Source organism: Dicentrarchus labrax, unplaced genomic scaffold, assembly GCF_905237075.1.
Source record: "Dicentrarchus labrax unplaced genomic scaffold, dlabrax2021, whole genome shotgun sequence".
Taxonomy (NCBI): Eukaryota; Metazoa; Chordata; class Actinopteri; family Moronidae; genus Dicentrarchus; species Dicentrarchus labrax.
Window position 1 is genome coordinate 2824175 of NW_026136703.1, and position 15168 is coordinate 2839342.

A 15168-nucleotide genomic window follows, 5' to 3' on the forward strand; every position below is an offset into this window, starting at 1 on the left:
TTAATTCAGTTTTCACTGATCTACACTGGCTCTAACTCAATACAATACAAAACAAGCTTTCTTGTAATTCATTGTGCCAAACCATCAGTGAACTATATGCAGCATCTAGATGGAGCTGTAAATTGTCATCTCTCAAATACCCAAAACATAGGGTGTTATAGATATCAAATGAAGCATGACTATATGCAGCTATTGTCACCCTCATTTGATTCAAAAAACTGATTTTGCTGAATAGCTTCAGATAGATATGATAACATTTCCAGAGCAGCCAACATGATTTTCAGTTTGACGACCAATGACATCCCAGAACTGGTGTATTTGTCTAAAGAGAAGGGTGTATCTTATGGGTCATGTAATTGTACTATCAACCATACAGCCTATTGTTAATTCTCAAATGGTTTCCATAGCCCTTTAACTGCAAAGAACACCAGACCTTAATATACATTTTTTAATTCCAGCTTTATATTACAGACACACATTTAGCTGTAATTCCTGCTGTCAATATTTGATCATATTTGAGTAAAAAACCATCCAGTTCTCTAATCTGCTCAGTTTTTACAGACATTTGCAACGACACTTCCTTCATCTTACCTGTGAATTTCTACAGGACTAATCTAACTAAACAGTTTTCTTTACAGCATAAACACTGCTGTGTTTGTGATTTGCAAATTAATTCCAGTCCTTCCCTTCCCTTATATTTTCTTTTTCTTTCAATGTTACTACATTTCCTACGCAGATATTTCACATTAAAGGACCAGTGTGTGGGATTCAGTGGCATCTAGTGGTGAAGCTTCAGATTGTAACTAACAACATCTTTTAGCCATTTTTTAAGCATTTTTTGGTCCCAGCATTTGCTACTTTTCTTGTTTTACATTAATGTAAATTAAATATCTTGACGACCACCCACCTAGAGCCGAAGGGTCTGTCCGAGGTTTCTGCCTCTTAAAAGGAAGTTTTTCCTTGACGCCGTCACCAAGTGCTTGCTCATGGTGGGAACTGTTGGGTCTCTGTAAATAATGTTATAAGGAGTATGATCTAGACCTGCTCTATCTGAAAAGTGTCCTGAGATAACTTCTGTTATGAATTGGCGCTATACAAATAAAATTGAATTGAATTTTATAAATAAATGATTAATGACCTAATCTAGAAAATAATGGGCGGATTTATAAAAAAAAACTCAAATTCATAAAAGAACAACTGACTTACAAACTGTAGGTATAGAGTTTGAAAAATGTGAGTATTTACGAGGCAAGAAGGGTCTAATGAAAGACCTCACTAAGTTGCATTGTGGGAAATGTAGTGTTTTAAAGCTTGAGGTCAAGATATGAGTCCCCCAGCATTATGAAAGTGCAATAGTATAAATCACTCTTACCTCCCAGACCAGGTCTCAGTCTGTTGTCATACCCATCCAGCAGACTGTCCAGGATCTTGGTAAAGGTTGTGATGTCTTTGAAGTTACTTGTTGAATTGGAATCTGCTTTTGACCTAAATGTATACAAAAACATACAACATGTGATGACAGGGAAAGAAAAATGAGAACTCTACATCAGCTACAAATATAGACTTTACTTAAGTACTACTAAGAAGTGTGGGTGGCGATGCATTTTGGTAATCTCCACCTACAATATTAAATCCAGTTTATCCCAGATTACTTTACACCAAACCTGGAAAAATATGTTGTGGCACTGTATTTATTCTAAAGCACATGATGACACACATTTTGAATGCAATACAATATATGTAGAATTGAAATTCAAACCCTACAGCACAAGGCAGATGCGTCGTCATCTAAATAACCTTCCAGCAACTACAGGTCTTACTGTGAGCAAGACATGTTCATTTAAATGTGAGTGTCTTTTTAGTCTGTATGTTATTTGTAAAAATTACTACATTTGAAATCAGAGATTATGATTCTCATTAGAAACTGGTCGGACTGAAAGCTGTAAGCATTTGGAGTGATCAGTGAAAAAAGACAACGCCTCTTTGTTTTCTTTTAGTGTGTGACTTCTTATTCTTTTAAAGATACACTATGTCATTTTCTGCCTGTAGGGGTCTCTTACATCCAAACAATACAAAAGAGGTAGTTACCATAACTAGAGCGAGCAAGGAAACGCACCTTTACCTGAATGAAATGACAGATTTGTCTGGGTTTCAACATTGTTGGAAACATTTGTGATCATTTAAGTTATGCATGGGACGATATGCAAATTACATGTCAAGGTTAAATAATTGTGATTCACGATGTTATCGCAATAATCATCAAAAACGTATTGGAATCATTTTACATTTAGCTAAGAAACATACACTTTTATTGCATCACTCTTGTTCTTTAGTTTATTTGTACTATTTTCACACATCCGGTGTCACAGGTTTTGTAGGAAATAGTGGGCAAGCCGAGCTTTCAGCCATGGTGACGGGCTTAGGATTTTGGAAAGATACTGCATCCCAATTGTGACAATTCAAAATTAACAGGAATTCAAGCCTGTACGCTAGCAAAGTTAGATATCTAGTGCGCACTAGATAGGGTCACCTTTTGTGGCGAATCAACACATGGCTAATTTTAATATTCAAATGAGTATTAAACTAATTTGTCTGTAACTAAAAAATAAATGTAAATTAATCTGTAACCTTTTTTGTTACAGTCCGCATTTAAATGCCCCTGCCCAGCCAGACACTCATTTGTCCTCCTTTTGAGAAAATAACAAAAACGGTCCGCCTTGTTATATTACACATTACCTTGTTAGTTACAAGATACAACAATACTTATTGGTTTAAAATGTGTGTCAAACTAAGTAATTTCATTGGTTACATTTTCGTGTGGTGACCTGTCAACACATGGCTAATTTTAATATTCAAATGAGCCATGTGTTGACAACAGCAAACCATATCTAGTGGGCACTAGATCCTATCTAGTGCGCACTAGAAACGTTTCATTTTTTTTTTTTTTCCCATGTCCCTTTAGGGGCTCCGTAGTGGGCCATTATCTAGAGCATTACCAATGTTTTTAACATCCTCATAATGAGTGTTGACAGCCTCAATATTCTTCAGTCAAGAATATTCTTGTGTTTTATAACTAGGTTCAGGAACAAAGACCACGCCTCAAACTCATCACATTTATGCACAGAAAAACTGAAGCACATCTTATATGTTCACTCACTCTTTGACTCAGTTTTCATGTCCCACCACCCCAAACCCTTTCTTTTTTCTCCCCTTCTCTTTCTCTTATTCAAATAGGAACCACTGAGACGGCTCCCACACTCAGTCTCAACGCCAACATGGTTCCCTCCCATCCCGCCCGAACTCCTCCATCCATCCTTCTGTCCACAAACCTGATTTCTCCCCCATCCATTCATCCCTCACCCTTCCCTTCCATACCCCTTCATCCCTCCACCACCATCCCTTAACCCTATATCCCTCATCCTCCATGCCTCGACCCTCATCCCTTCATCGCTTCTACAGTTTATTCTATTAGTTCACCTTTATCCATTATGTGCAATAAACCATTCTTATTCCATATCCTCATTGGTCATTGTTAGTGAAAGACGCACTTCAAGAGTACAGTAGCCATTTACACATATTCCACTTTAACCATTTATAGCTTAAAGTGAGAAATAACACTAATGATTACTCATAAACAAGAATCTGCCACAGCAATGTATTGCTTAATGTAATATAAAAAACAATGGCTTGTGATGCACCGAGGAAGAGAATTGTCAAAGGGGAAAATTCCCTGCTCCTCTTGTTTTTTTAATCACAAGTCTCAATGTGAATTTCCTTTTTTCTTATTTTTTTTAGAATAATAAATAACCAGGGCAATGCATTTCTACAGCACGTTATAGGCATGTTTTCTGTTTGATGGTTGATAAACTGGATAGATTTCATTTAAACCTTATCACATTAAGATTACATGCTCTGTTCATGTGGAACACAAGACAGGCGGTGTAAAAATCTAATTTAATGCTATACAGAATAATGGGGCTGCAATTTGATGCTAGGATTAGAATAGATTAGGATTTTAACTTTTAGAAACGGCTCGATGGTTACTCTCACTATCTTTTCAGTCACAGTGCACCGCGATGGGTGGTAAGAACACTGAGTGCCAGTTCCTAAAGTTCAGATTTAAAAAAAAGAAAGAAAAAAAAGAAAGATGCTTTTTCTACTATTAAATTGCCGAAATTACTAGAACGGCATAACAACTTCAGTGGACTCTATGTGAGCATGTGCTACGCGTGATATTTTTTCTGATTTGCAAATAATGCTTAAATCGTTCGATTTTTCAACTAGGTCTGGTGTGGCGCTTTCTACGTGGGGACGAACTGAGCGCACAGAGCAGCCTTTAGCGTGTTATTATAAATCCTTACATTACCGCGCCTCATTAACGTTGGTAGTAGTGTACTTGTAGTACTACTGCTGCTTAAAAAACCTTCCGTTAAATAGCCTTTAATGGAAAACCAGAGAGCCGCTGCCTGTGCGCGCCGTCCCTGTGATAGTATTTTTTTTTTTCTGTTAATAAATAAAAACACATATCACTGCCATGAAACTTACCCCATCTGCCACAGTACGATCAAAAAGACCAACACGGACATGGAATGTGAGCTCCATCGTCCTCTCATTGCTGAAGCCTGTGAACAAGACGGGAAACGCGTTCAGAGCGCGCAATTACACGGTGGAGCGGCACAAAGCGCCTTACAGCTGTTGCAATTAAACGGAACCCATACAAATATGACTCCATAAAGACAGACATTACACCGCTTTAATCTTCTCACACTGTATAGTTCAGTTCATGCAGCCCAACTCCCCTTCCAAGACACTGGTAGAACAACAAGCTTTCTCCACAGATTTTCTTTTGCACAATGCTTCCAATTAAGTGTAATTTATCGAACGATGTAGACGCTGCCTACCTGAAGCGCGACAGGTGTCTCCGGGGTTGCCAATAGAGACTGGACAGTGGCTGCGCGCAGTGGAGATGAACGGCAGAAAATAAGAGCGGTAACCCAGAGAAACGAGCGCGGTTACTGTCCGTCCATTCTGTCAGCTCCTCCAGCAGGGAGTCCCCAGAGCTCACCCAGACACTAACCTGAGAGCAAACTGTACAGAGAGCAGCGCCCTACTGTAGCACGACTCACTGATGGATAAATACTGAGGCGGAGGGGTCCGCCAGTGGGAAGGCGATCAATTCCTGGCAATTAGTGCGTACGACTGCGCGCGATGAATACCAACCCTGCAAGTTGCATAAAAACCGGGATTTCTTCCAGTCAGTGAAATTAAAAGAGAAGAAGAAGGGAATAAGCTTGGCAAAACACTAACTTTAGTGATTTAAAGAAACAACCACTTAAAAATTCCCAGACAGACGCTGAGAAACATTCATGAAGAGAAAAGCAGTTCTTGATTATGTTATTTCAAAACAATTCCCACTATTGGTTATATAAATGTAGTAGGTAAGGAATTCTTTGAGCAACACTGGCCAAAATCTGGTGCACTCAGCTACTAGAATTTGCCAGATTTACAGGCTAAAATTTGGCCCAACTCATTCTGGAACAAATTCTGCATTCACAAAACGGAGCCACATCTGACAGCCATAAAGTATAATGGTCAAGAAGCTTGCGTTAGGTCTTCCAGTGGCTGCCACAGCCAAGTACATTCAGCACAACTCAGCTGCATGAACATAGCTAGCGCTGTGTATTGGCAAGAATTTGGCAATACGATATGCATCACATACAGGGGTTATATTGCAATGCTGTAAGAAAGGCAATAGGTTGTTTAAAAAAAACAAATTTAAGGAAAAGTGTGTATGTATCAAGAAGTATAAGGAACACACCACCATATGCATAAAATCTGTACTGTTACTTTTTTATGCAATCAGAACAATGGGATCTACATTTAAATATATCACAGTCCCTGTAACATCCAAATTCATAGCCTTCAGTTACTGTTTACAATACTACTATCTTGTTGTTGGAGGTTTAAACACAAAAATCAATACAGTGATTCAATATCACAAAACAAAATATTGCGATACTATATTTTTTTTTTCTAACACCAATAAATGTAGTCCTCACTTTATCTCTGAAAATCTATGTCAACTTAAGTATTCAGTGAGCCTGATGAGCCTGTGAGACACATTTTGTGCTTACTGTGTAAAATGTTGCCTGTTGACTGATCTCCAGTGGTTTAACTTCTCATTTGTTACAGTGATGTAGACATTTAGTCTAGTTTGAGTCAGTAAACTGTGACATCACTCTTGGATGCGGTTAGAGTTAGGCGGTAAGTGCAACAGAATCTGACCAACAGAAGTGCTAGGAATAAAATGTTTAAACATTTAAAAAGGTTTTCTCTTTGGAAAAAATAGAATTATTTGATGAATAAATAAATAAGTCAAATATTTTTTGTTAGAAAAGCATAATGTGTTGTTTTGGTACTGACAAAGAGTTAGGAGTCCACTGTTCTTTCAAACTGGCACTGCTTCATTACATGAGAGCCAAAGGACAACAATCACAACTGGAACAAAGGGCAATTGCTATTTCCAAAATTAAAACCTGAATTGTGTGAACACACAGCATGGTACAGCTTGGCTCAAATCTACTATACTATTGGCTTCTTTGTGCAGCCAATGGAGCTGCCCCCTGCTGGGAATTAGAAAGAACGTATGATTAAGACAAGACACTTCCCATTGACCTCAGTTAAAAGACATTGAACAACTGTTCAGTGTATATATATATATATATATATATCACGGCCAAGTTGTTTCCCAACTGCTGAAAAAGTGAAGATGGTCATTGCATTGTTTGTTTCAAGATTATGGCAGTTTGACGTGGTGGCGCTATGATGATCAGCTCAGAATATCTGCTTCTATCTGTAGTGGAAAATTAAGTAGAGAAAAGTACTTAGTATCAAAAGCGAGTCAAGTCCTACCATACAGTGGAAACACAGCATTTGAGAAAGAACAAAAACAGCAGGAGATTAACTGTAGAGGCCCCAAGACCGGAAAGGTCGAAAATGTCTCAAGTAATACTCCCTGATGGCAGCAACCTTCACAAACAAAAAAGGAACTGTAGTAACTGTTCAAAAACACAGAGGGAAATACCTTTGGGTGTGAAGCTATCCCCTGCTAGCACGGTTTTGGTGTCAGTAAAGATGCTCCAAGATCTGATGCTTACATATGTCAGGGAGTGGCTGCAGGGAAAGAATAATATACGGCTATCAGATCAAAACAATTTATCTGCAAAAGGTCAGGTGCTCACGTATTTAGAAAACCAGCCAGCTTCAGGGCCTTGTGTCTTTGACATATAATACAATCAGGTTCATAAGCTTTGCTTCATTTATAAAGAATCACATAAACAAGATGTTGAAAGACCTATAAAGAATCACATAAACAAGATGTTGAAAGACCTGCTAGAGGGTCCTAGAAGATGCAACGGTCAATATGAAAGAGCTGGACGGAGCAAACAATTTTGCTGTTCTCACCAGTATATATAAAGTGTACAATTTGTCCTGAAGATTGTTCTGGAAAAAAGGCCATGAGGTCATTGAAATCAGAAGGATGTATCCCCTTAAGGCCCAGATAAAGTGCTTGTTGGATTGTCTAACAGCATCTGATCCCATTTCTGATGGTAGAACTGTGGAGGCAGCTTTTTTATAACTTTTCAAAACAGACGGACAGCCATGCCCACTTCACACAGCAGTTAGCCAGGTGTCTCCTATTGCATACCACAACTTCTGGGTAAATCTAGGTAGCTTATGCACCCCTAAACACCCATGTAATGCATTTTTTCCCCAACGGCATTCCGTAAAGACCTACCCTGCTTTTCCTCTGATTGTCTGGTGTTTGTCTGTTAGGTTTAGACATGGGGAATTTCCTTAACGCAGAGAATTAGAAGTAGCACTGAAAATGTCCTTGTTCGAATGGATAACAAACACCAAAAGGAATTAGGGTTAGGATTTTTCTGAATTGATGTACTCGACAGATACTGACCAGCATGCCAAGGATTCATTCTGTCGACACACAAACTAAGATGCAATAAAAACACATCTTGATTGGAAGGACTGCCAGAGAGTTGACGCTCAGCACGTGCATTCTTCTGCCAGTGCTGATGACTGTTAGCACTCTGGACAGCGGTCATGGACTGGATCCAGGCATCAAGTGTAAATGCTTAGTCATAGACACAGTCATAGTGACCTGAACATTAAAATTAGGCCTACAAAAGGCAGAGCAGGCACATGCTTTTGTGTGTTGAGAGAGACTCAATGACAGAGGAGACAGAGAATAAAGGGGTAAAGTTTGCTGTACTGTAGACCAAAAATAGAATTTTTCTGGTTGGCTGGTCAAAAAATACATAGTTCTGATACCCTGTAAATAACCACCACTACCGGGTCCCAGGTTTTTAGTTTGAGATAATTTGATTAAACACAACTTTTAACATGCACCATGTGACACAGGGCCAGGCAACTTTCCTTGTTAAAGATGTTCTTTAGTGGCGTATTCAGTGTATTTTTCATAATAGTTAATGTGAAAGTAAATAGCAAATGCATAGACGGTCACGTTTGCCTTTCCATCACACTCACACCTCTAGACTCACTGACCATCACTGATCTGGCTACCCTCTGGCTGTGAAATATTTCTGGGGGCACCACTGGCATACATTTCTAAACAAACTAGCATTTACTCAAATTACAACCAACTGATACACAGTAAAGCTGTGGGTTTCAGGCCCCTTAGGGACCTGGGCTCAGGGCAGTTTCCCGCTTTATTCGGTTAGTAGTAGAGTAGAGTTAAGTAAAATCTGAAACTAGCTGGTGAACATAGAGGAGCATTTTCCTGCTAAAGTATTTTTTCTGGTTGAGGCCAAACCAGAGCTAAAATAGAGTGAATATTGGATAATATTGGATTCTAGTTCTAAATGAAGGCAAATATCGCTGCATGTCTGCTAAATGTGTTACCATATCAACTTTATATAGTGATAATATGTCAGTTCAGTGTTGACAGCTTGTTCCATTGTCCCAAAATGACCAAATAAATCCTATAACTTACTCAGGCCTCTATGTCTCAGGTCAGTTCTAACTATCATCCAATGACCACATATACATAATACCTGTGCAGATGTTTTCTTTAAATGTTTTTCAATCAAGTTCTAGCAAATCTCTATCATGCTCTGAGGCAGCTGTTTCATAGATGACACCCACACCAGCCATGGTGCTCTACTTATAGCTGAACATGACAGCTAGATGAGTCGTGACAGGTTCAGTCCAGTATGAAGAATTCGGCCTAAGGCAATCTGGAGAGCTCCATCTTGGGATCAGCCTGACTCTGGAAGCTTCTAGACTGCTGGATTAGTGACACAAGACTGGTGGAGATTTCTACACATTCACATCTAATCCTAACCCTAGTTCAGAATTTACTCCACTTTTTTGGTAAAGTATCCTGCTGACCTTCTAAAATCATGGCAATGTCATGAAAAAGATTGATGTGTTGAAGAGGAGCTTAATATCTTGAGGAGATTCAAGCATACTGCTGTTTTATTCCAGACGTTAAAGGAAGTCTGCAGTAGGATTAGACACAATCAACTGCATGAATCCAACCCTGTTACAGCCATAGAGTAACCTTTCGTTATTCCCTTCAAGCCAACAGGATCAAGACTTGTATTTCAATTTATAAAATTTAGGATACAATGTTTGCCCACTCACATTAGTTCAAAAACAGTAACAAAAAACAGACAGAACACATACTGCTAAGATCATGAAGATTCTTTTTTATTTCTATGAACTGGCGGGCCTGAGCGCCACATAGAACCAATATCGCACCAAAGTAGGTATTCATATTGTACATATATTCTACAAGTTGTTGTGCAGAGTTCATCTTGTCTTGATGATGACACATCCATCCGTCCTTATATCCTACAATGATTCAGCTCAATACTGACTAGATAGCACCATGGTCCCAAGAATCTTGAATGGAATTGGTTCAAGGACCAGAGCTAATTTGGTGAAAAAACTAACTAAACTAAAAAACACCAGGACCTACATTCTCATCCTTATGATAGTTGCCATTGCTCTCTAGTCAGTGCCATGAACATGTCTACAGCAGCACACCGGAAGGTCACCCTGACGTTTCTTTGTTAAATGTAATTATTGTATAGCATTGTGATGCTTTTTTAAAAATACATTGGGTATCAGGCTGACAATTAGTTTTTGAAGAAGGTAGAAGATGATTGGCTCAGGGGTACAAGAGACCAATGAGCATATTTAAACATTGAGCGTCGTACAGAAGGTTTGCGTGATTGCGAGGACTACCACAAGTGTTTGGCTTTACCATCTTGGGCAAAGGGCTTCTTCAGTCTTCTTTATTAAAACACTGTGACATTACGAATTGACCTTTTTTGACGTAGCAGAGATAGTCTTCAGCGATCCAACACGCACAATAGCACCATCCTGACTCTGAACGGAATGGAAACTCAATGCAACTGTGTGTCTGTCTGTCTGTCTGTCTGTCTGTCTGTCTGTCTGTCTGTCTCTGTCTGTCTGTCTGTCTCTGTCTGTCTGTCTGTCTCTGTCTTTGTTTCTCTCTCTCTCTCTCTCTCTCTCTCAGGCAGACGACCACCCACCTAGAGCCGAAGGATCTGTCCTAGGTTTCTGCCTTTTAACAGGCAGTTTTTCCTTGCCCTTGTTGCCAAGGTCTTGCTCATGGTGGTACTGTTGGGTCTCTGTAATTAATGTTATAAAGAGGTTTCGGTCTAGACCTGCTCTATTTGAAAAGTGTCCTGAGATAACTTCTGTTATGAATTGGCGCTATACAAATAAAATTGAATTGAATTGAATTGAATTGAATTAGTATCATTGGTAACACCTGTGTTTACCCTACTATTTACTGTCAAAATGGCTGCTGTGAAAAAGGTCTATCCTCTCAGTTCAAGGGAGTTGGTCTGTGCAGTAAATATATACACCACTTGCTATTTTTCTATTATGTCTGGCAAAGTAGTGGCTCAATGTGGGTTTGCTGTGTCCATCTGCAAACTGAAGTCTGGGACATGCACTGCTAAAACTGTACTATAAAAACACAACTGATGTTACCACCAGTAATCAAAGACATTCATTAGAAAATTACCTATTTTTAATTAATTTAATTAATTTAATCTAAATCTTATTTTTCCTTAATTACTGTAGTAGAATGTGGATGGTAGAAAGTAGATATGGCTCTGCTTTATTCGGACCAATTATCGCTGTGTGTGACTGGCATTTTCTGACATTTATGGCTTAGAACATTTTACAGCATATTGTTGGATGCAACCTCTGTGGATAAGTGATTGTGATACTAAGGGATGATGACAGCCTCACACAGCTGGCTTATGTGTGTGTGGTGGTTGGGGGAGGGTGTTCATGGGGAATTAAGGTAGGTGGTCGCGACAGTTCGTCTTTGAAATTGCAGCATTCATGACAGTGAGCATAGAGCATTTGGCATGAAAGCGGCCTACTGTTGTCATTCAGATATCGTCTATTACATGACAGTATTATTATGGTGTTCCTCCACTTCATAACCTGCCTTAATGTCTGAACAATTGTTCTGTCTTGACAGTGAGTCTTTTAGATTGGGATGACTTCTGTTTTCTTTTGCTGTCATGGGCTGTGCTTTCATCTCCTGGCTGCACACACTAAAAAGCCTTGTTTTGTAGAGACATCTCTCTGTTTCCTTCCTGTCTGGTGATTACAAAATAGACTAAAGCTTGGTCCTAGTTATAATTTTAATTCTAACAGGGTTTGAATACATTATGTGTTTAAAATTAAAGAATGACTAAATTAAACAAAAAACAAGCCAGTAAGCATACTAAATAAACTATTGTTTTACAATGCAAAGCAAAAACAAATATTGAATTCTTGCAGCCTGTCAGCGATTTTATAATTTATACTTGGATTTAGAATTAAGATGTGCTTATATTTGATTCAGAAGAAACAAAGCCTAAAAAAGAAATTATCTAAGAAGGATCTAAGAAGCCCATTTGTAACTTAGGTACCTGTGAAATATAAATATTAAATTAACTTTAAATTGACGACACATGCCTTACAATCAGCAATTGCTTTTTATACTTTATAATGCTGACACAAATGAGGGTTTAGTCGGGAATAGCCATGGTTATGTCCTTCTAATTTGACACACAATTTATAGAACATTGCATCCTGTTTTTAATTCAAAACACCATGCGTTTGGTAATGAATTCCTCACACCTTTAATTGACCCTTTCAAAGTCCTGCACCTTTTTCTCTGTGCTCCAATAACAGTTGAGCAAGCCTTGGTCAAAACTTTGGTCAACTTAATAATTTTCTGTACTTAGATATACTATGCGCTAGACTCATCTATATTTAAAAGGGAAACACATTTTGAAGATGGTTAAAAGATAAAATAAACATGTATATGTATATATACTGTAAAATTTCAATTAAAAGCAGGGTCCCAATTAGAGGAAGGTCTCTTTTACTAGCCTGGTGTGGCTACACGTTTTGCCAAATAAACGCAGGTCTCAATTAGATGCCTGTTCTGGATGTTATAGAAGCTCTAAGCTGCTTAGATCACCTACACAAATATGAATATTTAAACTTTTGTCAATATGTACATGTTACACATTGTTAGATCAGTTAGATTCTCCACAATTCAACCCTTCAGTACATTTTACGGAAACCATGAGCAAGTATAATTCATTCTGATATTCCAGTATGGTAAAAAACCTTCAAAGCGGTCATAAAGTCTGAATATGTGTACATTTCTTGATCATTTATATTCCTTTAGTCTGTAAGGGCCCATCGATCAAAACCATCAAAACGTTTTTTTCATAAAAATTAATTTCATTTCATTCATGGCTCTCTCTCTCTCTCTCTCTCTCTCTCTCTCTCTCTCTCTCTCTCTCTCTCTTGCCCTAGATGCTCTATCTCTCTGAGCTGATTCATAATTGATACTTTATTCAATAGCCTAATTTTTAAACGTCATATTCATACTGTTTTAAATAAACAATTTGATAGTATTAACCATCTTTGCTGAGTGAGATTTTTTTTGTGAAAGGAATTAAAGGTTTGTCCAGTTTGGCAGGCTGAGTTCAGAAACTGAAGCAAATAAAAGCCCAGGCTCATAATGGTTTTACGGAATACAGTGTCTAGCTAGTTAACAAGAGATTGATGTCAATTAGATCGCCAGTTAGCTAGTGTTTTGCTAACATTAGCTATCAGATGTAACTAGCTAGCTAACAGTTAATGTAGATTGGCTTTCATTTCCATTTCAAAGTAATGTTTTATAAATACTTAGTAGTGTTTTTTTTTTTGCATAAGTCGCACTTACCATTTAATTATTAATGAGGCCCCTAGTAAATAAACAAAAATTTTGATACGTCCCTATGTTACAAACCTGCCAAAAATATGCCTTATGGAAGTCTTAAAATGGATATCTTATAGAAAGATGATCACCCTCATCTGAGTTTATGAATCCCACTGTCAGTTGTCTCTGTGGCTGCAGATGTCTTGTTCCTTTGTTTGAAGAGAATCTGAGTGGTGTCTTTGTGCTCCAGAGATGAATTCCCTTTCCCTCCTGCTATACTGCAACCATCAAATTACACCCTGATACTATCAAGTGGATTCTCCCATGTGAGCTGAAATGAGCTGTTTTCAGATCCCTGAGTGTATGGAGGCTGAATAAATCAGAGGAGACTGGGCCTCTGTAGATTTGTCAAAATAAAGGTAGTGAAGTGAACAGAACATTCCAGTGTGATCAACCAGTCATTGTTTCTTAGATAAGATAAGATAAGATAAGATAAGATATTCTTTTATTTATCCCCCTAAGGAGAAATTAATTTTGACACAGCAGCAATAGGGCAAAGCAGCGCAAAAATCACAGTAAAAATATTGCTAATATTATTAATATAGAAAATATAAAAACTATAAATTAAAGTATATACACTATTTGTTGTTCAAGTAGGACATGGAGTCCAAAATATGAGCAGAAAATTAAACTTGACTAAAACTAAAAACTAAACTAAACTAAACTAAAACTACTAAACTACTAAAGTGGAAATTAAATATAAAAAGTGCAAAAGGTTTGCACGTTGTAGGTAGGAGTTTTAAACCAGTCTTTGTCTGCGGGGGTTTGAGGAACTGGGAGCTGTGGCGTTGTGGAGTCTGATGGCAGATGGTACAAATGAGCCTCCAAACTGCTTTGAGGCTCGGGGCTGGGTCAGTCTGTAGCTGAAGATGCTCCTGAGCTGCCTCAGCTCAGTGTAGAGAGGATGAGAGGGGTTGTCCATGATGGCTTTCAGCCATTTTTCGGCTTCTTGCATCAGATAGATCCCAACACCTGCCATCTCTTTATCAATGTAGCTGATGTTAGTTACAAGATGATGGTCTGAACAATCACTTTTCTTCCTAAATACATTGCCTTTGCTGCGTGATGTATCAACTATGCTCATTTTCTTTGAAGGTAAGTACTGACGTCATATTTTATAAAAGTGTATTCATTTGTTATGTTAGTGGATGCACCTTCACCATAATCTATTTGTTTGTTTTGAACTCAGGCTGGTTATGATCAGGCCTGGTCACAACCTTCTCCTTTTGGCAGGACTCCGTTGAGGCCAGAACAGATGGGAAACTGGGGCTTGGACTTGTGCTGGTAGCTGGGAACCAGGTTGCAGGTTGCCACACAAGCAGTCTGCTTTACTGGAGTAAAGGCCGAAGGCTAGCAGGCCTGATACTTAACAGAGTTAATGAAATCTTCTCTCCATCAAGGTAGCAATTTTTCCATCCAAGGTTTCAAAAACACTGCTTGGTGTGCCAGTGCCAAGACTGCCTCCTTGTTCTCTATACTGGCTTTGTTTATGTGATGGTTCTGAAGGCAATGAATGGCATCGGTTACCTTAGTACAATGCGGCGAATACAGGAAATAGGGATAGGACCCAAATGCAGAAGAAGGCTACACAGTAGGTGCAGTTCAATGGTTCCAAAACAACATATCTTTTCAAGTCCTTCAAGCTGTACATACACCGATCAGCCAATAACATTCTGAGCACTAAAAGGTGAAGTAGAGGGACACTGATTATCTGCTTATCATGGCATCTGTCAGCGGGTGGGATATATTAGGCAGCAAGTGAACATTTTGTCCTCAGAGTTGATGTTAGAAGCAGGAAAAATGGGCAGCGTGACGAT

At 38.5% G+C, this 15168-nt stretch overlaps 1 protein-coding gene and 1 long non-coding RNA gene across 2 annotated transcripts in view; both read right to left on the reverse strand.

The window, feature by feature from the left end:
- gabra2a (gamma-aminobutyric acid type A receptor subunit alpha2a) overlaps positions 1–5179 on the reverse strand; it is a 46190-nt gene extending 41011 nt beyond the window's left edge. The window contains exons 1-3 of the mRNA XM_051384039.1: positions 4902–5179; positions 4546–4622; positions 1373–1485 (exon numbers count right to left, since the gene is read on the reverse strand). Coding sequence (XP_051239999.1) covers positions 1373–1485; positions 4546–4613 — 181 coding nt within the window. The 5' untranslated portion in view covers positions 4614–4622; positions 4902–5179. The remainder of the gene's footprint in view (positions 1–1372; positions 1486–4545; positions 4623–4901) is intronic.
- Positions 1–15168, reverse strand: part of LOC127354591 (uncharacterized) — a 235707-nt gene that overhangs the window by 207406 nt on the left and 13133 nt on the right. The gene's annotated exons all lie outside the window — the stretch shown is intronic.